General features: G+C 40.6%; 1 protein-coding gene across 2 annotated transcripts; it reads left to right on the forward strand.

Moving 5' to 3' along the window:
* The first annotated feature begins 258 nt into the window (after nt 1–258).
* Nucleotides 259–18,666, forward strand: nup205 (nucleoporin 205). 2 transcript variants are annotated; one of them, XM_042495958.1, is made up of 42 exons: nt 259–308; nt 1,819–1,961; nt 2,077–2,248; nt 2,401–2,545; nt 2,695–2,854; nt 3,040–3,268; nt 3,434–3,598; nt 3,721–3,896; nt 4,048–4,164; nt 4,374–4,511; nt 4,695–4,845; nt 5,080–5,285; nt 5,514–5,696; nt 6,075–6,125; nt 6,673–6,882; nt 7,026–7,263; nt 7,396–7,585; nt 7,771–7,891; nt 8,264–8,345; nt 8,602–8,766; nt 9,029–9,153; nt 9,298–9,412; nt 9,633–9,782; nt 10,111–10,185; nt 10,356–10,513; nt 10,617–10,697; nt 10,945–11,136; nt 11,283–11,484; nt 11,585–11,683; nt 12,795–12,943; nt 13,237–13,428; nt 13,584–13,705; nt 14,045–14,177; nt 14,608–14,734; nt 14,844–14,917; nt 15,047–15,175; nt 15,461–15,587; nt 15,843–16,015; nt 17,249–17,378; nt 17,611–17,739; nt 17,901–17,977; nt 18,122–18,666. In XM_042495958.1, exons 1-42 carry the CDS (start codon nt 281–283, stop codon nt 18,272–18,274), a joined length of 5,982 nt encoding a protein of 1,993 aa, XP_042351892.1. In that variant the 5' UTR covers nt 259–280; the 3' UTR covers nt 18,275–18,666. The 2 variants fall into 2 exon arrangements, with proteins under 2 accessions (XP_042351892.1, XP_042351894.1); XM_042495960.1 differs by having other exon boundaries at nt 12,798–12,943.
* The last annotated feature ends 1,991 nt before the right edge of the window (nt 18,667–20,657 follow it).

The following is a 20,657-nucleotide window of genomic DNA, read 5'->3' on the forward strand; positions in this document are numbered from 1 at the left end:
CTATCTAATTAAATGCTTCTTTAATTAAGCTGCATTAGTTAACTACAAGTCCCATCTAGATAGATGGCACCACCGCCTAAGGACCCCGCCTGAAGAGATTATGCAGAATGACGGCAAAGTTTGAAACATTTTACCGACCGCATAGTTCAGTATTCGCGTTGAAATGAACTAATAATTTTTATTTGAGCAAGTGTCATCAAAGCGTTTTTATAATATTGGTAATTTTAAATTTCACACCGGCACGCGCTTAGACACTCCTGTCCAGTTTTCCGAGCGTATCATGGCGGCGCAGATGGCGGTAAATTCGGGTATGAACTATATTTCTTTCAATAAGTAGCTTAATAATGCCGATTCCTAGTGGTTTATATTGATTGGTATTTCACAGATAAGCACGAACAAATTTGCATTTTATTGCCAGTTTTGTCGCATGTCATGTTTTGACCACATGGTGGTCGATCATTCAAGTTCGGGCTGCTACGCTAATTTAGCCTAGCCTGTAAGTGAAGGTTTGGTCAGCTAACGTTGCCGTGGGTTAAACAAGTAATTAGTTAGCAAACACGTTTACACCTGGCATTAACACATGTTTACAGTAGAAACGGTGGCATACGAGCAACTAGACTACTGTGAGGCAACACCTGTTAATTGGGTCAGCAGACGAGTTGAACGTATTTGGAAACAAAATTGAAACAAATCGGGAACAATCACAGCAATTATTTGTTATTACTGCCTGGTTTGTTGTACTTCTGTGTTTTGTTTAGTTATCCGAAGAATTTATACTACTCTAACCAAAATTTACAAAGTTTCACTGAATAGTACTTCTGTTTGTTTACTGAATATGTATGGTGTGCATCTGATGTTGTTGTCTTTTTGCCCATATTTATTTTTATTCGTTTTCTGATTTTATTTGACATGCTCGAGCTAAATAACTAAATAACTAAGGCTTAACAATTTAAAACCCGAGCTGGCTTGATTTCTTTTAAAAACACGGGGAGGAGGTAATTAAATTCTTCTTAAATTCTTAAATTCTAAATTCTTGCTTGTGTTGTACGTCGCTTTGGATAAAAGCTTCTGCTAAATGAAATTGCAGAATTGTAGAATTAGCAACGGAAGAAGACATGACCCTAAACTAACCAATAAGTTAGTCTAAAGTAAGTTTTTTCACTGTACTTTAAAAAAAAAAGCATCTGTGGAACATTTCTTTGACTTTTCCCATGTTTTTTTTTTTAAAGAAATCACTCAAATTTCAGGTTCAAAGCCTTAAATAGTTTGAAAGGCATCTGAAAGCATCACAAAGAAACAAATGTTGCCCTGGGTTTCAAAGGGTTTATCTACAATAGCAAATGCAAAAGATCAAACTTTTATATTGAAGACTAATGTAAGTGATAATGTTAATAGTAAGGTAATTTTGCTGGTACTGTCAATAACATGTCAATTGTTTTTGTCAGTCTTTACAAATCTGTATGGTGTTTACATCAGCATAATTTCTGTTCTGGTCAACATCATGAAAAAAAGTCACTGCCCAACATTCTGTCCTGTCAGTTTATTAACAATGATTCAATTACATTTTGACTCTTAAATTGCCAGAATAGCATTTCACTCTTGCCACTTTTGAGCTCAAGTATGATTGCAGGATTCAGCAGAGGGAAATCAGTCATTAATGGCACGTATGTTATATAACATCAGATATACAAAATGCATAATGCAAGAGATTCTAATGTCAAGTTTGGTTATAACAAACTAGCACGATAGTTGTGATGCAAATCTGTTCTGTGCATGCTTGATATGAGAATACATTTGAAAACCTATTTACCTACCCAGGAGCCAGTCTGTGGGGGCCGCTGAAGGAGTTGTGGGAGACAGTCGATGGAGCGGTGTTGAGGAGACAGCCAGAGAGCGTCCACCTCCTGGACCTGCAGCTAAAGAAACACAAACCGCACTTTCTCTCACTCTATAAGAACCCGGTGAGATGCTGTGTGTAAACATAAACACATAATTGGCAATGAAACATACAGATGCATGTTTGATAGGTAGTGTGACTTTAATGTTAATAATATGTGGTCTTTTCGTAATCCTCAGCCAAAGAGTGCAGAGCAAAGAGAGAAAGTGCGTAAGGCCAGCACAGAAGGCATTGCCATCCAAGGTCAGCAGGGGTCCCGGCTCCTTCCAGAGCAGCTTCTCTCAGAGGCCTTCATCCTCAGCGATTTGTTTGATGTTGGAGAGTTAGCAGCTTTGGAGCTTCTCTTAGCAGGTAAGGTGGACTCAACAAAGAGATATGACTTGTAAGCACATTTATAAAGGAAGTTATGTAATAAATCTAGTGACTATGATTTGGATAGATGAGTTGCAAAGAGGCTGACATGTCGCACTTATTGATCTCTGAATAAATGCATCTGTCTCTAGGTGAGCAGCAGCAGCCCCATTTTCCAGGTCTGACTCGAGGTCTAGTAGCTGTGCTGCTCTACTGGGATGGAAAGCTTTGTGTGGCTAATTCCCTGCGCACACTCATCCAGTCACGCCATGGCAAGACTTTCACCCTGGACCTCAGGTAATAATGCTGTCTACAAGTAGTACATTCCAGCAATGACTCTTGTTTTTAATGGTCTGCATGATGAGCATATTGTTGTCCTGTTTTTCCCCCTTAATATCCATGTTTCATTATTTTTCACCTGTACTGTTGTCTGTTTCCTCCCTCAGCGGAGAGCTGGTTGCTTTGACAACACGTTTTACAGATGAACTAATGAGCCAGGGTCTGACCAAACGCATCCTTACCTTGGTGTCAGAGATAAATGTGACACGCGAGTTTGAAAAGCTGCAGAAGGAACGTGGCCTGGGCAATGAGAAACACAGGAAAGAGGTGAGAGCAAATCTTTTATTTTAATTTGAAACTGAGATAATCAACTATTACAATATGTTCATTTCCAATCATACTTGACGAGTGCAGAGCCAGTAGCTTTCTGTTACCACCAAAGAAGAAACACGGAGTAGAAGAATAGAGGGAGCAGAATATGGACAACATCTAACTCCCTCTGTTGTCTCCAGGTCTCCGACCTCATTAAAGAATGCAGACAGGCTCTGGCAGACAGCCTGTTTTCATGGACCTGCCAATCACCTTTGTCTAAAGATGACACTCTGGCCCTTATTGGCCACCTGGAGACAGTGACGGCTCAAGCTGATGGCTCATTGGACAGTGTGAATCTGGCTCTGGTCATGGCACTACTCTACTGCTTGGACGTCAGCTTCATTGAACAGGGAACAGAAGATAGAGAGGGTGAGAAAATTTGAAATTCATATTCTATATGATTAACTTAGATTGGAGTTGTGGGTTAAGTCCACTAAAAAACAAACATACTACTTGTAGCTCTGCATAATATTGCTGTTAGCTTCAGTGTTTTTTTTCTACAGCAAATGAAAGATTGTCTTTGTATTCCTCTAGATCTGATCCAGGCTCTGCCGTTGCTGACTGAGAGGCAGTATGTGTCTGCAGTGCACAGCCGTCTGATGGACGGCCAGCCGTGGAAGCTTCCAGGTCTGCAGGCTACGTGTCGACTCGCCTGGGCTCTGTCTCTGAGAGTACTTTCACAGCTGCCACAGGGATGTGGTAAGGTCCTTATTTCTTCATGGACTTGCATTAGATATATTTGTTATGCCATTAAGCTCCTTGAGTAAAACCTTTTGAAGGAATAGGAGGTCTCAAAGATGGTATGTGTTTGTGCTTTGCAGCCCTGGTTGAGTTCACTGAGGCAGATGAGGCTCTGGCTGACCAGGCTCTAGTGGGCGATGTCTTCCTGTTTATGAAGGAGGGCATCCTGGGATGTGAGAGTTTTGGTCAGGAAGAGTTTTACATCCGCCGCCTCCATTCACTCATCACAGACTTCCTGGCACTCATGCCAATGAAGGTTAGAGATGCCACAGGTGTCCAATACTCATGTTTGTGCTTAAGTAAGAAGTTGACTAATATGGTTGTCATCGTTATTTTTCTGTGTAGTTATCATGTTATTTTGCTGCTGATAAAATGATTTATTCAACACCTTTTTGCTGTCTCTGTAGGTGAAGCAGCTTCGTAATCGTGCCGATGAAGATGCCCGTCTGGTCCACATGTCCCTACAGATGGACAGCGAGCTTCCATCATCGTTACGGAAGGACTTAGACCACCTCATGATCCTCGTCAGTGTTTTTTGCACACACACATAGACATTTACGTATCAGCATCAGCAACATCACCTTTTACATTTTAATAATTTAACTGATACCATTATTCAGAATGGTTGCACTCATCAAGTCCTTAATGAGCAAAATTAAAAGCAAACTGTAGCAGAAGTGTGTGAGGACACTGTGGGTTTGTGACAGAGTTGCCTACTGCTTTGTCTTTCCAGATAGGAGAGTTTTACAGTAAGGACTCATTTGGGCTTGAGTTGGGTCTGGAGTTTTGGTGTCCCACAGAGTCTCTCCAACACACCTCCCTGCAGGGATCCTACCTGGGAATGGCACTGCAAAGGCCGCCACATAAACAGGTAAGAGCTGCTTTTTCAGGAACCTGGTTGCACACAAAAAATTCAGTTTCTTCTCACACCAAGAATTGTGATAAAAGGTATAGAGAAATTCCAAAATGTTGAATTTGGATGTCTTAAATTAGAGTTCTTTAGTATTGACTTCTTTATGTTAAAAGTGTCTCTTTAATGTATGCTTTGATGCAGGTGGTTCTGTCCAAGTTTGTACGTCAGATGGGAGACCTCCTGCCCTCCACCCTCTATATCTCATATCTCCGTATGCTGAAAGGGCTTGCCAATGGTCCGCAATGTGCCCATTACGCCTTCAGCCTGCTGAAAACCAACGGAGCCACACACAGTAAGAGCAGACTGTTGGTGTAACATTAAAGACTAAACAAGTTAATATTATTTGAGTTAATAAGAATAAACGGATAAATATATATGGCAGGAATTAAAAATATGATAGAATTCCAAATCCTAATTAATTTAACTTTACATTTGAGTGATTTAAGCATCAGATTCTAAAAGCTTGTTGCTTTAGTTTAATACTGATCCAAATGAATATCAACTCACTTCATGTACATGTATGCAGGTGACAACATCCAGGGAGTTTCAGGCAGCCCGGTGTCCTGGGAACATTTCTTTCACTCCCTTATGCTCTACCATGAGAACCTGCGACGAGACTTTCCAAATCCAGATGCAGCACACTACCGCCACCCGCCACTGAGGGGCATCACCCAAAGAGAGCTGGAGGGACTCACGTCATTTTTGCAGTTGCTCACCACCATCATTACCTGGGTATGGTGCGACACTCACTGGAAGGATGGGCATATCTGGTTATGTGCTGACATTATGTAGATTATAAAACAACATTAAGGTCAAGATTATCATGAGATTAAAATTTTTTCAAATTCCCTATATACTCCCCTTGTGTCTTTGAAAACTAAAACTGTCAGGTTGCTAAGATTGTTTCTATGTAACTATATTGGGCTGTGTTGTGAATGATGCTTTTTTTTCCTCATGTAGAGTGAAAATGCTCGTCTGGCATTGTGTGAGCATCCTCAGTGGACCCCAGTTGTAGTGATGTTGGGGTTGCTACAGTGCAGCGTTCCTCCCATCCTGAAGGCTGAGCTTCTGCACTGCCTCGCAGCGTTTGGGAAGTCACCAGAAATTGCTGCTTCACTCTGGCAGTCACTGGAGTACACACAGGTCAGCCTATATAAATTGCAGTCCAATTTTATTTGATTTTCTAAGAAGAAGGAGAGCCGGCCATGTATGAATATAATTACCGCAAGTTTGTCATTTGATTTCAATATACGTATATATGTTCAGGATCGAGTCTGCGAAGCGTTCCTATCTAGCAAATAAAAGCAGGCTAACAACAAAACTGAAAACTTCAAATTTGATGTTAATCGTACATTTGAGTGGCTGTCAAATTTTTCAAATTGTGGGTGTATATTTTTTTTTAAAATCTAAAACAGTTTATTTTTGTATTGTTGTGACGTTGTATTGCAGCTTGCAGGGTTGTCAGATATTCAATTTTTGATCAGATTTAAAGTTTTGTAACTTCATATTCTTTTTCCACAGATCCTTCAGACAGTGCGAGCCCCAGGACAGCGGCAGGGAGCTGGAATTGAGGTGAGTTCTTTGTGGTTAGTGGATGTGATGCTCACTACTCAGCCTAATTTGAAGCAACGTTTGACTCGTTCACTGTCTCTCTCAACTTCATGATAGACAACTAAGATGGATCATTAGTTGGTACAGAGAGCAAGTAGAGCAACTGTAGCTGTCAGGATGAAATTTAATTAGTTTGCATTAAGATTACATTTGACTGAAACCCAAAGGGAATATTTTCAAGCTCCGCTTGTGTTGTGATACCAAATATTGCAGACAGAAAGTGAATGAGTTCTTTGATATGTTGGGATTACATTAGCACATGGGTTTAATTGCTGTAATTCAGTAAAAAACTAAAGACTAGAAATTGACTTGAATCTCTCATAAGTTCGAAAACCTTTTTGTTCGTAAGCTATATAACCTGTAAAAAGGTGTGTAACTATTTCATTTGGTTCATCTTTTTGTCATCTGCCTCTCTTCATTTATTGGTATAAATGAGACTCTTTTCTTATCTTAGACGAACATTTGGCTGACAGACTTAGCTGATTTGTTTTTGTTTTGTGGCCCCCAGGTGGAGCTGAATGAGATCGAGTCCAGCTGTGAGGAGTATCCCCTGACAAGAGCCTTCTGTCACCTGATCAGCATATTGGTTGAGAGCAGCCTGCCCATTAATTTAGGGGCAGGGCTACGCGTCCCAGGCTTTCAGCCCTACCTGAACTTCTTGCGCGATTCTGTGTTCCTCCCTTTCCCCACCAGAGCGTATCGCCGGCCAGCTGAGAAGGTAGAGTCCTGTGTAGTGCACTCTTGGTGTCTTTACATCTGAAGACATGTAGCTGCAGCATGCATGTATGCTCTTTGAACAACATATCCATCTATTCATTTGTTTTTGTTTTTGTTTTTTTTTTCATTTCTGCCGTCTCTTAGTGGGAGGTTGCCGATGCAGTCTTGGAAGTTTTCCACAAGCTGCTGCGGGACTACGAGCCTCAGCCGTCAGACTTTGTCCAGGAGATGGTGGAGCTGCAGGGTGAGCAGGTCGCGGCCCACAAGCCCCCCGGCCACAGCATCATGTTCCACCTGCTCAACGACTCGCCCATGCTGGCGCTGTGCCTCAGCCTGCTGGAGGAGGGTGTACGCCAGCTGGACACCTTTGCACTGTTCCCTGGTGAGAGAGCATATGCAGCTGCTGTAAGAGAACAAGAGAGCGCTTTTGTGTGTGTGTGTGTATGTGTGTGTGTGTGTGCGTGTGTGTGTGATTTTTTTTCTGAGAACAAGCTCCGTTACTTTTCTCCTACAGGTAAGAAGCACTTGGAGTCTGCGGTGCTGCACTGCCTGTGCCTGTTGGACTTGGCCCTGCAGAAGGAGGTGGTGTTCATGGACCTGCTCAGGGAGAGCCAGTCCTCCCTGCTGGTTTCCCCGTTAGAGCAGCTCCTCCAGGGGGTCAGTCCTCAAACTCGAAGGGCAGATCACATTGTCAATATTGCCAGGTATGGCATCCATGTTTTAATACAAACTGTGATATTGAGACCATAGCTGTGATTTTTGTTGTCATTTAACATTTCTATCCTTCTCTGCAGATGACTGTTTAAGGATTGTTATATTCAAGAAAAAAATACTCTGTGAAAGGATTATTTTTTTATACTTTATGTTGAGCTATGTTTATCACTTGCAGGTATCTGTACCACAGCAGCTCCAACCCAGAGGCTGCCTTCCAGAGTGCCAAGATCCTGCGTCGGATTGCCAACTACCCCAACATTCAGACGAGGCTGGTGGGAGATTTCACACACGACCAGGTATACAGATCTCAACCCTAATGAATGAAAACTTGTTTTCCCACAAAGCTTCAGGATATTTCAACAAATTATAAGCAGTAAGCAAAAAGGTTTAAAGAAAATCAAAATGGTCTATTTTTATTCTTTCTTGTTTCTGTACAATGTATTATTTGGTACTTCATACCAGTGTACCCATAATGTACGCTGTTATATCTACATTGTAATGTAATGCTATTCTAATGACTGGAAGAGGCTACAGTTTAAGGTGTTTTTTTTGTTATTTTTTTAACTTGATTCACTTAGGTGTGTCTGTATTTGCGATCTCCACTGTGGTGATGTGTGTAACTGTTATTTTGTTTGAAGTTGACAACATTTTTTGTCTTTTTCCCTCAGACTGTGAGTGACAAGCTTATGGCAGGTTTTGTGGAGTGTCTGGACAATGAAGAGGCCGAGGAGGGAGCTGAGAACGCAGATGGTGAGAGACACTTCCTTTTTTTCAGCCTAATAATAATAATAATAATACATTTTATTTATAGAGTGCTTTTCACAATGCTCAAAGACGCTTTATAGAGACAAAAACAAAGTCAATTAAAATCAGTTAAGCATACTGAATAAATAAATATTAAAAACTGCTCTGTCCTGCGTTTGGTTTAAATCCTGCAGAAAGCTAAGCCTGTGTATCATAACTGTCACTTTCAAACTCAGTGACTTCTTTACCCCCAAACTTCCAGACTCAGACTCACAAAAGAAGGTTGCAAGAATCCGACATGAAACCCAGATCCATATGCTGAACCTGCTCATCACCTCCTTGGAGCTGAAGACACCAAACCTGGCCCTGTATCTGTTGGGCTATGAAGTCAAGAAGCCTGTCTCCTCTACCAACCTCCAGGACCCAGGTCAGGCCACAGCTTTAGCCACTGGCATGTTCAAGTTTTAAGTTCTGTTTTATTATAATCACGACAATTACATAGAAGAAGTCGTTGGTTCTAAAAATCCTTGGATCTCAGGCTCCCTCCAACAATGCTAAATAAAAGTATGTATTTATTTTGGTGGCTGATATCATTTTTAGCAATATTTATGGGGTTCTGGTTCGGATTAAAAAGGGATCAGGTGACTTGACTTTTATCGTGTAGTTTACTGTGCATTCGTTTGTTACAGGTGTGTTGGGATGTCCACGAAGCTGCCTGCATGCCATCCTGAGTCTGCTGCAGAGAGGCACTGAGAAGAGATCAGGACCTGTCCTCACACAGCAGGCCCCACACCTGGCTGAGCTCTGCTACCAGGTACTCTCCATCCTCTTTTTAAAATACACCTTCATTTTTGCATTTTATGCCCAGGAGGTCGAATGCATACATTATATGGCACTTGCATGTGAGTGGATTGTTTTCTTACTTGCATTTCGCTGTCATTGTTTCCCCCTCTTTAAGGTGATCCACCAGCTGTGTGCCTGCCCAGACACATCTGGACCTACCATGCGCTATTTGAGGACCAGTCAGGACTTCCTGTTCTCTCACCTGCAGCATCTTCCCTTCATCCTGCCCAGTGAGTACACGGTCCATGCTCATATCCTCAGCTCTAAAATATATATTAACATAAACATTATGGGTGTGATGAATGAAAAGCATGAAACCAAGATGCAGGAAGTGCAAAGCATTAATAGGAGTTATTAATGTCAGTGTGGAATGTGTGTTTTGATAAAAAATATAATGAAGGTTGTTTCTTTCTTTCTCATTGCCTTGATTTTACTTCCTGCTCTCCTCAGGTAACCAGATCGCTGCCCTCTCTCAGATGTCTTGGCTCATGAAAACAGCTGCCATTGAGCTGAGAGTGACATCACTGAACCGCCAGCGCTCACATACACAGCGCCTCGTCAGCCTCCTGTTGGATGATCAGCCGCACACTCAACACACAGGTATATCTGTTGTTATGTGTTTTTGCAGGACTTAAAATTCTGATTAATTCTCCAAGTATTAGGTGTCAATAGGTATACTTTCAAAGGAAGAGTACATGTTTCAATTTATACACACTTTTTTAGACAAATGAAAGAATTCTGGCCTAGATTTATTGGTTTGAAGGACCGTAAAATTTTACTTTGCCTGACGATACTTGAATGATTGATGAATAGACAAGGTAACATCCTCACTGGCACATTCAAAATCTCAATTACTATGACTACACAACAAAACTAGTATCCAAAAGTAATCCATAAGCCCAAGAATCTCATATTTTTTTCTTTTCAGTTGATGGTGAATCTGGAATGGAGGAAGAAACCAGATCAGTCAGTGGGTTTCTGCATTTTGACACAGTTTCTAAAGGTGTGTGCTATCTCAGTGCAGTCAGCATATAAAGATTCTTCACAAACTTGACGTTTTAAATTATGTTTGCAAGCTGTTATTCAAGTCACTTGTTCTTTTGGCTGTCACTTAAGTCTTGTTCCTCTGATTTTGACTTTTACTCTCATCTTGTCCTTGTTTGATGCCATCAGTGCGCAGGAAGTTGCTGAGTGTGCTGGACGCCATCGATTTCAGTCAGGATATGCCCGAGCTGCTGCAGCTGGACTTCTTTGAGCGTACACAGATAGAGCAGGTGATCTCTAACTGTGAGCATGTTAATGAGCAAGGACACACAGTGTGCAACGTTAAGGTGGGTCTCCAAGTCAAACAGTGAATCACCTCTGTTGTGTAGTTTCAATTTTTTGTGTGTTTTATGTTCCATCGATGTCATACTTTGTTGTAATTTCTTACAGTTGCTGCATAGAGTGCTGGTCGCTGAGGTGAACGCTCTGCAGGGAATGGCGGCCATTGGACAGAGGCCCCTGTTAATGGAGGTATGTGAACTAAAACTAATGGGACATTTTTGTGTAATTTAGCAAGATGTTTGTCAGGAACAAACTAACGAGAAGCAAACGTGCAGTCTCCAACCAGTACTAGAATTTTGAAATGACTTCCTTCTCAATATAGTGATGGAAAACAACCCAGCATTTTCCATCACTAATACAGTGAATCTTTTAGAGATGAAAGCCTGAGATTAAAATGTCTTGCTTTCGTTTATCATTGGTGTGTGTGTCCTTGTAGGAGGTGAACTCCATCCTGCAGCAGGTGGTGGAACGAAATCGTGTCCGTCGGAGTTTGAGTGCAAAGCGACATGCACTGCGTTCCTGGAGGAGCCTGGTGGAGACGCTGCTGACCGCCTGTCCAGCTGATCTCATACCTGCTGACGACAGGCAGCTCATTATCAGAGACTTGCTGCTAGACCTGCACGATAAGGTCAGTGAGGATGTTTGAGGGTGAAACTACTGTGGCAATAATATCTAGAGAAAACCTTTTTAGTTCATGTAGGAGATGACAAGATTTTACTTAAAATTCCCAGGTTCTTTGAACAAAAAATCTAAATGTTGTTGCGTGATGTCCAGGTGTTATCTGAGGACGCAGCAGGAGAGCTGATGCCCATTGTTGCCGGGGCAGTCTTCACTCTGACAGCCCACCTCAGCCAATCAGTCCTGTCTGAGCAGCAGCAAGGGGCGGGGTTAGAAGCATCCTCTGGCTTTGCCTCCATCGCCAACTCGGCCCTGCACCTGATTCTCCGTAAACTGCTGGACTTCATCCTTTGTACTGGTAAGTGACAGCATATAACCCAAATTTCGCGCATTAGTTATGTTGCTGGGATAAACCTTGGTCAGGTAGGATTTAATAATGTTGTGTTTTACACTTGAAGGAGGTGGATACCAGCGTCTGCGTGCCCACTTGTATGGCTCTCTGTTGTACTACCTTCAAATCGCCCAGAAACCTGAGGAGCCGGACACCCTGCAGACAGGTACAACACAGACACATTAGTTCAGACAGTCTGGGAAATACGTGGGGATCATATTGTGCATTTAAAGCATGATAAGGTTGTTTGATATGGCTGTATGCTGTTTTTTTATTCCTTTTCTTTTCATGGAGACATGTTCTGTCGCCCACGCGGGAGTGTTAGACTGTGACAGTTGGCTCTGCTCTGATTGGCTCAGTCTGATTATTTCAACCTGAGAGTGGATTGATTCTCAATCATGCAGATCAAAGTTGCCTTAGAGATGAATGTGTTTGTGCCTTTATATTGCTTGCTCTGCTTTGTTATAATGACTTGAAAATGCCTGATGAGAATCTCTGTTAGATCGAAATGTTGCACATGTTGCAACTTTTAATACAGTATGCTGCTCTTTTGTCTGATTCTTGCCTTAGTTAGATTTTTTTCTGTCATGAAATTCCTGGAAAAAATTAAATTAGAAAAACTGTTTTTCAGGCCTAGAAATGGAATGTTTTGGAAAGGTTTTAAATAGACATTGTTTTGGCTATCATCTCAGTTATACTCATAAAGTACTCAAAAACAAGTCTATGATTATTTGAAATATGTTGTGTTAAAAATCTAGTGCTGAGCTGTGTGAATGTTTATTGGATCTTTGTTATTTATTCTCCAAAAAGAGGCGTGGACTTGATATTTTGTTTAGTAGCTTGATATTTGTGCCGTTGTGTTTTATCGGCATATACAGCCAGTTGGCGGCAGGTATGTCTAACTTGTGAGTAAAGATAGCAGGTTGCTGTTCCCCAAATGGCTGAGAGGTGCATGTTCTTTGGCCTACCGATTTTAAACTACTTAAATAAAGTCATGATAATGGGATGAAATATTATGGAAAAATTTATGTGAACCCTGTTTTTTGATCCAGCATCTGTAAAAGTTTTTTCGATGTATGTGCCCTCCATCATGCTTGTTCTTAAGCATGACGTGGACCTTTTATTATTTCACAGATTTTATTTGCTGAAATTGTCTGACAGTTTTAAAAATGCTATAGAGCAGGATTTTCTGGTCCTTTTATTTTGTATAATTGCACAGGGACAGAGTACAGATGTGTTGTGGTCATCTGAGAAAATCTCCCTCTCTGTCCCTCCAGCAGGGAAGGCAATGTGGGAGAGACTCACAGCACCTGAAGATGGTTTCTCCAAACTGCAGCGAGAGAATCTCGCTATCATTGAGAATTATGGCAAGGCTCTCATGGAGGTGGTGTGTCGGGACGCCTGTGACGGCCATGAAATCAGCAGGGTAAGAGCCAAACCATACAACAATATGACTCATATACTTTGCCATTTCCAGCCTCATACTGACATAATGCTAACATGGAGGAGTAGGGTTCCAAAAAGTAGAAAAACCGTGTTTTTAAAATGAAAAATAGACTTCAATGTAGATGGAATTCTAAAGCTCTGTTGAGAAGCTAAATATAAATGAGAGAAATTCGGTTTAAATAGCTGAGACAAATAACTATATTTTTTGAGCATGTTGCCAGGCTCTTTGTCTTACTGTCAGTTCTTGCTTTGTCTCCTCTGCCTGTCTGTCAGATGTTGGCTCTGGCAGTGCTGGACCGGATCCTGTCCATAGACCGTCAGAATCAGTGGCTGGTTTACGTCTGCAACAGTGGCTACCTGCGGTCGCTAGTTGAGAGTCTGAGACAGGATGATGCCGCCCTGCAGAGCCTGCTCACACCTCAGCCACCACTCCTCAAACCACTCTACATCTATGAGAGCAAGATGGTGAGCAGATGTGCACTCACACAGACACACTGTTTTGCACTGTTTTTGATTTTTCAAAGACTTCACTCCACAAGCCCCATAGGACCAGTAACATCTGTCTAAAGCCTGTGTGAGTGCAGGATTATGAGTGTACAAACCCTGCTGTGTGTTTTCAGGCTCTGCTGACTCGTGTGGCGAAGACAGGTCAGGGAGCTGTGGAGCTGCTGCGCTGTGGGCTGGTTGCACAGCTGATAGAGTGTCAGGTGTTTGACATGGTGCCCGACAGCGATGCACACAGGTATGGATGTGCAAAGGGAAGGAAAAGAGCGTTGAATTAATCCCAAGAGTGGTTTTTTTTGTTATTTTTGGGGGAAAAAATCCCCAAAATAAGAAAAGTTCTTACAGTCAGACCTGACTTCTACCAAATTATTTTAAAGAATAATAATAACCATATACTAGGATTATAATTCCTCATCAAAGCAATACAATTAAAACTTTGCAAGTGAGTATTTTTGCATTACTCAGGTGCATTTAACTGACTTTATCATCTTTTTCTCTTGTCCAAATGATATCTATACTAAAGGTGTCTATTTATAATATCACTTAAATGTTTGTCTTTTTCCCTGATGGCCTACAGGGTGATGAGGGACCCATCAGGCTTCATCCCCAGCCCCATGGACCGCTACAGGCAGATTCTCTTACCAACATTGAGGCTCTTTCAGGTGATCCTGACCTCTACCACCATGAATCATCAGCAGGGGGCAGCACAGGTAAGCACACAACTAGTGTATCACAGACAACTCTTATCTTATTCATTTTTCTTTCATCTTTGTTTTCCTTTTACTTTGAAAATCGTAACAGTCATTATGTCGTTAATGAGTCCATTATGTCATAATGATGCTCTTGTGCCTATATTGACCTTTTGTACAGTCTCGTTTTGGGTTAATGCTTGTTTAATTAAGTATGTGTATCCTGGACAACTTGAATTTGTCCATTTTTAGAGCAAAACAGTGGATTGCCAAAACAGAGAGTTGTTGGCTAGCTTTGTTAAACATACACATCTTGGTGGGGTTTGTGAAAATGACCATTTTAGAAACAGTACTTATTCACTGCTCTCTGTTTGTGTGTGTGTGTGTGTGTGTGTGTGTGTGTGTGTGTGTGTGCGCGCGTGCGTGCGTATGCGTGCATGCGGCCATGTAGGTCCTGCAGTGGCTCATAGTGCACGCAGACACCATTCAGTCCCTGTTGCGCTGTCAGGAGCTCAGTATGGGGGCTTTGCAGGAGCTCTCCTTGCTCACTGGCATCATCAGCAAGACGGCTCTGCCAGGTATCTTTTCTTTTTATTCACTTCCATTATATTTTCCCATTTCCACTGTGCAAACCACACATTCACATTGCAGAGACTCAGTTTTATCATATACTGCTTGGTCTCTCAGGTGTCCTTGAGTCGGGCGGGGATGTCAACAGTGCTGCTGTTATGGAGTTCCATGGTCACATCAACAGATTCCAGGTTAGATAGCTGCCTTTTTTTTTTTTTTATTACGTGTAATATAGATGTGTTTTTGCTGTCATCTGTATCCCAGTTAATGCACTCGTATGAATCATACAGTTGGTAATTTACCTCTTCGTTTTTTTTTAGCGTCTCTGTCTGTCCCTGCTTGGCCGTCTGGCAGGGAGTGAGCGGGAGCGGTTGCTAAAGCAGGCCGAAATTGCTACACCGGGAGACTCAGCAGAAAGAAGAGAGGAGATGGAGGTGGCCATGCAACAGGTCTGACTAAACGCATTCTGTTAATGCAGTGACGAGTGTCTGGTGAGGGTAGTTTTGTAGTTTTGATATTTTAATTCCTTTAGCAGTGTACTTTATTTGATCTCCTTTAAATGGAAGCAGTGCCTCTCAGCAAGAAGTTACCAAGTATACCTTTCACATATTCCAGCATTATAATAGACAGTGGGGGGTAAAACTAACATTGAAACAATGTGTGCATCCATAGTTATGATTTTTCATCAGTGTCCTATTGTCAGTGACCTGAGAAGTGCTGTTCTCTGTACCCAGGTGTGTGCTAACATCATGGAGTACTGCCAAACGCTGCTGCTGCAGAGCTCAGCCCAGGCCCAGTTCAGCATCTGCCTCTTCAGCCCGTCAGGCAGCGAGCCAGCTGGCAGGGATGGAGGACGACCAGGTCAGTGATACTCTGCCCATACTAAAGAAGAAGAGGATGAATTTGACCCAAGTTACTGTATACTGTGTGAACAAGCTGCAGTTTTCTTTTGGATATTCTGATAGCTTTTATATTAATCAAGAAATCCAGAATCCCCTGAGGCCTTTTTAAAATATAAAATATTTTTTTTTATCACAAATGAGCTTTTCATTTCCAGCAGCACTCATCTACCTCTACAATATGACACTGATCCATGGCTGTTTTTTGTTTTTTAAGATCTCTCTTCCACTCTGCCATCAATGGCTTACGCCCGTGCCCCCAGCCTCGGTCTGGTTCTGTACCTGCTGAAAAATAGCGCTGCAGATTTCTTCAGGTTCCACCAGAGTCACAGACAAAGTTTGGGCAAACTGCAGAGCCTGGATCAACTGCCCCCAGAGGAGCTCAAGGAGGTAATGATGGACCAATATGGTGTTTTCATACTGAATGCGATGTGAGCATTGTGTGCAGTGAGTTTACATACAAAGTCAATGCAAAGACACAAATTAATGCTGGGCAGCACAGTGGATCTGTAACAAGGTGGTGGACACATGGAGCTGCACTCAACATCAGGACTGTACAGACACAGACAAATTAGGACTTGGAGCACTCAGAGATAAGTGAACAAAGCTATTACTTTACATGATAAGCTGTGAAAATATACCTGTGTCTTGTGAGAGCTATTTTTGTTGAGTTGCTTGTCAGTAAAAGGCTCTTAGTAATGTTAATTAAGCTGGTCTGTTATTGTGGAAAGTAAACAAAGGAGGGCGTGCACTGCACTGCCATGATAGTCTGATAAAAAGAGTGTTACCGTCTTGGTTTATGCTGCTTCGGGGCACGGAGGCTTCGTGTTTGCATCCAGCCATCTATTGTGCTTCACTGCAAACCAAGTTAGCTGCCTCTCCTTCCTAGCACAATCACAGCTGTTGAGGGCAAATTTTCGTGAGATGCAAAATGCTTCACAAACAGGGCCCGTATACACGCGAGTAACGCAATGCAAACTTTTTTATAGCATTCTGTGTGAACAGCAATACACTGATTCACTCTGTCTCACACTCACCACATGGCTGCACACGTGGAGAAAACTGTTATTTATGCCTCCATGCAGGCGGCAGCCATGGAGTGTGTTGATTAGAGTTTGGTGGTCAAAAGTTAAGGTTACTGTGACCTCACAAATCACATTTTTGGCCATAACTCAAGAACTGATGTGCTAATTATGGCAAAGTTTCACACAAATGTCTAAAAGAATAAAATGGTGACAGTTGATATCCAAAAGGTCAAAGGCCAGCTTCACTGTGACATAATATTGTTCTGCAAAAACACTTTTCTGGCCATTATTCAACGTCGTAACTCTGGAACAGAAGGAGAGACATTTGGTCACATACTGGATTTGTGACATTATTCCTAGGTGCACATCTTGAGACTGTGCCAATTGTATACAGAGAATAGATGAAAAGCTACAAGTTGACTGGTTGGCAGAGGCCTGTAACGGTGAGGCGGCAATTTTAGTGTCCCTCACAAATGGTAAATTTTAAAAGTGAATGTAAATAATGGTGTTTATACAAAATAACTGTTATTTTTCTCTGCATCGTATTGGCTCCAACATGCATTGTCTTCAGTCGTAACCACAGATGTCTTCTCTGTAGCTGTGCCAAGGCCTGGTGTCAGGCCCAGGAGGGGTGGAAAAAATCTCATCAGTCCAGAGGAGCTTGCTAGCCAAGAGACGACTGGTCCAGCTTATAAACAACAGAGCCAAGCTGCTGGCTCTGTGCTCCTGTATCCTTTGGCCCTTTGCAGGCACAGTTGTAGCCACAGGACTACTGTTTTTTATTTTTTTTTTTAATGTTGTTTTCTACCTTTTCAGCACACCAAAATTAAAAATCAACTCATGTATTGTCCATCACTTGTTAGCGGTCTTTGGGAGTTCTCTCCAGTAAGTTGTAAAAACACCATGTAGAAATGTCACATCATGAATTGCTGTGAAACGCCTTGACAAAAGATTCCTAAGATGTTATCGAGACTTGTTTGTTTGTGTTGTGGCGCCACCTGGAGTATTACCTTTTGCATTGTACTCCCTCCGATCCCAAGGACTCCCTGATGCCTGGAACTAGTTTGTACAGATCGCGCCTCACAGATGGTGAGAAAAGATATTACAGATATATTCACATTTTTTAAAAGTAGACCTTACATAAAGAACAGGTTGCAGACATAGTTGGGAGTACTTGCCTGCAAAGCCATTGTTTCTACCCCCAGGTTGTGGAGTTGAATTAACTGAGCTTTAATATTTATGTTCTACAGACTCATTTGGTGGATTGCAGGCAATTGGAGGTCGTGGCCTTGGTCTGTCCCGAGTCAGCCAACAAGACCTAGACCTGGTAAGAAGAGTCACAAGCAGACATGAACATGTTTACGCCTTGAATGCTGCTCTGACAAACATCGTGTGGTGTATCTGTTTCCATATGCATGCTACCACCACATTTCTGATTCCATCGTCTTGTCTTCTGTTTTCGTGACTGCAGCTGAAAAGCGACATGACTGCAGGTTTTGGAGAGGCTCTGCAGAGGAAACTGCTGGAGGTGGAGGGCTTGTACAGCCAGGTCCGCTCCCGCTACACCTTCATCCAGGCCTTGGTTCGCAGGATCCGTGGTCTGCTCAGACAGCCAAAAAGCTGAGACACACAAACACACACACACAAATACAAAGACTGTTCAAGACTCTCATTTTCATATTATCTGAAAATCTCTGCCAAGCAACATCGGAAAATTTACTTCAGTGACTCCAACTTTGTCAGGTTGTTTTTTCTGGTAACATCCCTCCTTTTTACTGACTTACTTGCAACCCCTCTTTTGAATATTGTGGGATGTTAATGCTGTTAGAGCACATGGTGCATTGTCTGTGAGAGCCCAAAATATGTTTTACTAACATGGTGCAAGGAGCATTTCCCAAAGAAGTGGGAAAAAGTCATTTGTATACTTATTAAATTTATACTTGTTAAGATGATATTCTTTTGTTTGATCTGACAGATTTTTTCTTGTTGTGAAAATAAACGTTTTCTAAATCTAACCTAAACCACACCAGTAATTAGCAGAATTTTTTATATTGTCTATAGTATGCCAAAAAATCTTGGTATAATAATTAAAGGAAGTCATGGTATATTATGTAAAAAAAAGGTCATATGCCAAAAAAAATGTCTTGGTATAATAAGTTTAAAAAAATCTTGATACAGTATGTCAAAAAAGTCATAATATAGTATGCCAAAAAATGTCATTGTATAGTATGTCAAAAAACTGTTAAAGCATAATAAGTCAAAAATGTTTTGGTACAATAGGTAAGAAAATGTCAAAGAATAGTATACCAAAAAAGGTCATAATATGGTATGCCAACAAATGTTTTGGTATAATAAGTACAACAAAGTATGTTAAAGCTTCCAAAAAATCATAAAATGTCATACTATAGTTTGTCATCTAAAAAATCCTAAAATTATCATGGTATAGTATGTGGCACAAAAATCATGAAAACATCTTTTTATAGTGTGTTGTCCAAATATTCATAGTATAGTATGTTGTGCAAAATATCATAAAAATGTCATAGTATAGTATGTTGCTCAAAAAATAAAAATGTCATTTCATAGTATGTTGTCCAAAAAGTCATAAAAATATTATAATACAGTGTGTCACTCAAAAAAAAAAGAAAAATCACATCGTGTAGTAATGGTATAATAATCTTATAGTATGTCGCTCCAAAAAAAATGAAAATGTCGTACTATAGTATGTCATCCAAACATCATAGTATAGTAAAATGCTAAAAAAAAATCGTAAAAACATAATACTATAGTATGTCATTAAAAAAAAATCATAAATAGAATGTCATCTAAAAAATCCTAAAAATATCATAGTATGGTATGTCACTCAAAAAAACATGAAAACATCATTGGATGGTATGTTGCTTTAAAAATCATAAGAACATCATATTATAGTATGTCATTCAAAAAAAGCATAAACACTTCAAAGTGTAGTATGCCATTCAAAAAATCATGAAAACATCAGTGTAGTGTGTCCCCCAAAAAATCATGAAAACATCAGTGTAGTATGTCCCCCAAAAAATCATGAAAACATCAGTGTAGTATGTCGCCCAAAAAATCATGAAAACATCTTTGTATAGTAATTTGTCCAAAAAAATCAGAAAAACTTTTTACTATAGTATGTCATTCAAAAAGTCATAAAAATGTCATATTAAGGTATGCCAAAAATATGTCTTAGCACAGTATTTCAAAATGTCTTGGTATAATAGGTAAAAAAAAATACATATATATATATCATAGAATAGTATGCCAAAAAAAGTCTTAGTATAGTAAGTAAAAAAAGTCATAGAATAGGATGTCAAAAATGTCATAGTGAAAAAAGTGGATTGCTCACATGCACTCAGGTGAGAAAAGTGTATGAATAGAAAAATCCCTCCAGTGACATTTTCACTTTGTTGGTATTTTGTCGTTGTGTCACCATGTTTTCTTCAGAGGGATTAACATGTCAGCAAACAACTACTGACCAAACTTATTTTTACGTGCTTGTCTGAGGTGACTCATTGTGAAAAATTTCTTATCAGGAGAAGCAAAACAGGGAACCAAAACAAGACGTTTCTTTGTGAAAGTAGTATCACAATGACTGGTCTGACCAGAAGTGTCTTACTGGTTTAAATCGCTACACTGTAAAATCTGACGAGTCGGTGTTACTTAAAAAAAAAAACCCCAAACAAACGGATATAAGTAGATATGGTTCACTAAATATAACTATTAGTCTTCAGTTATGTTTGCTTTATATCTAAATGTTAATTTTACTTAATATTTGGTTGTATTTACTTTAATTAATAAAACAGAACTTGCAGAAATTCTAACTCCACATGCAAAATCAGAGGCATTAAAAATTCCTTTGACATGAAACAAAATACATAAAACTTAAGTAAGACTAACTTGGTTTACTTAAGTTTCTAACAGAAAAAAAGTGAACCTCACTGTATTTTTAAGTTGCAACAACTTCACTAAATTAAGTAAATGCAACT

The sequence above is a fragment of the Plectropomus leopardus genome, chromosome 11 (genome assembly GCF_008729295.1).
Source record: "Plectropomus leopardus isolate mb chromosome 11, YSFRI_Pleo_2.0, whole genome shotgun sequence".
Taxonomy (NCBI): Eukaryota; Metazoa; Chordata; class Actinopteri; order Perciformes; family Serranidae; genus Plectropomus; species Plectropomus leopardus.

Coding starts and splice junctions, on each gene's coding strand:
- nup205 (XM_042495958.1), top strand. CDS start 281: ATGGCGGCGCAGATGGCGGTAAATTCGG. Junction 4,846..5,079: donor AACCAACGGAGCCACACACA/GTAAGAGCAGAC, acceptor ACATGTATGCAG/GTGACAACATCCAGGGAGTT. Junction 11,684..12,794: donor GCCGGACACCCTGCAGACAG/GTACAACACAGA, acceptor CTGTCCCTCCAG/CAGGGAAGGCAATGTGGGAG.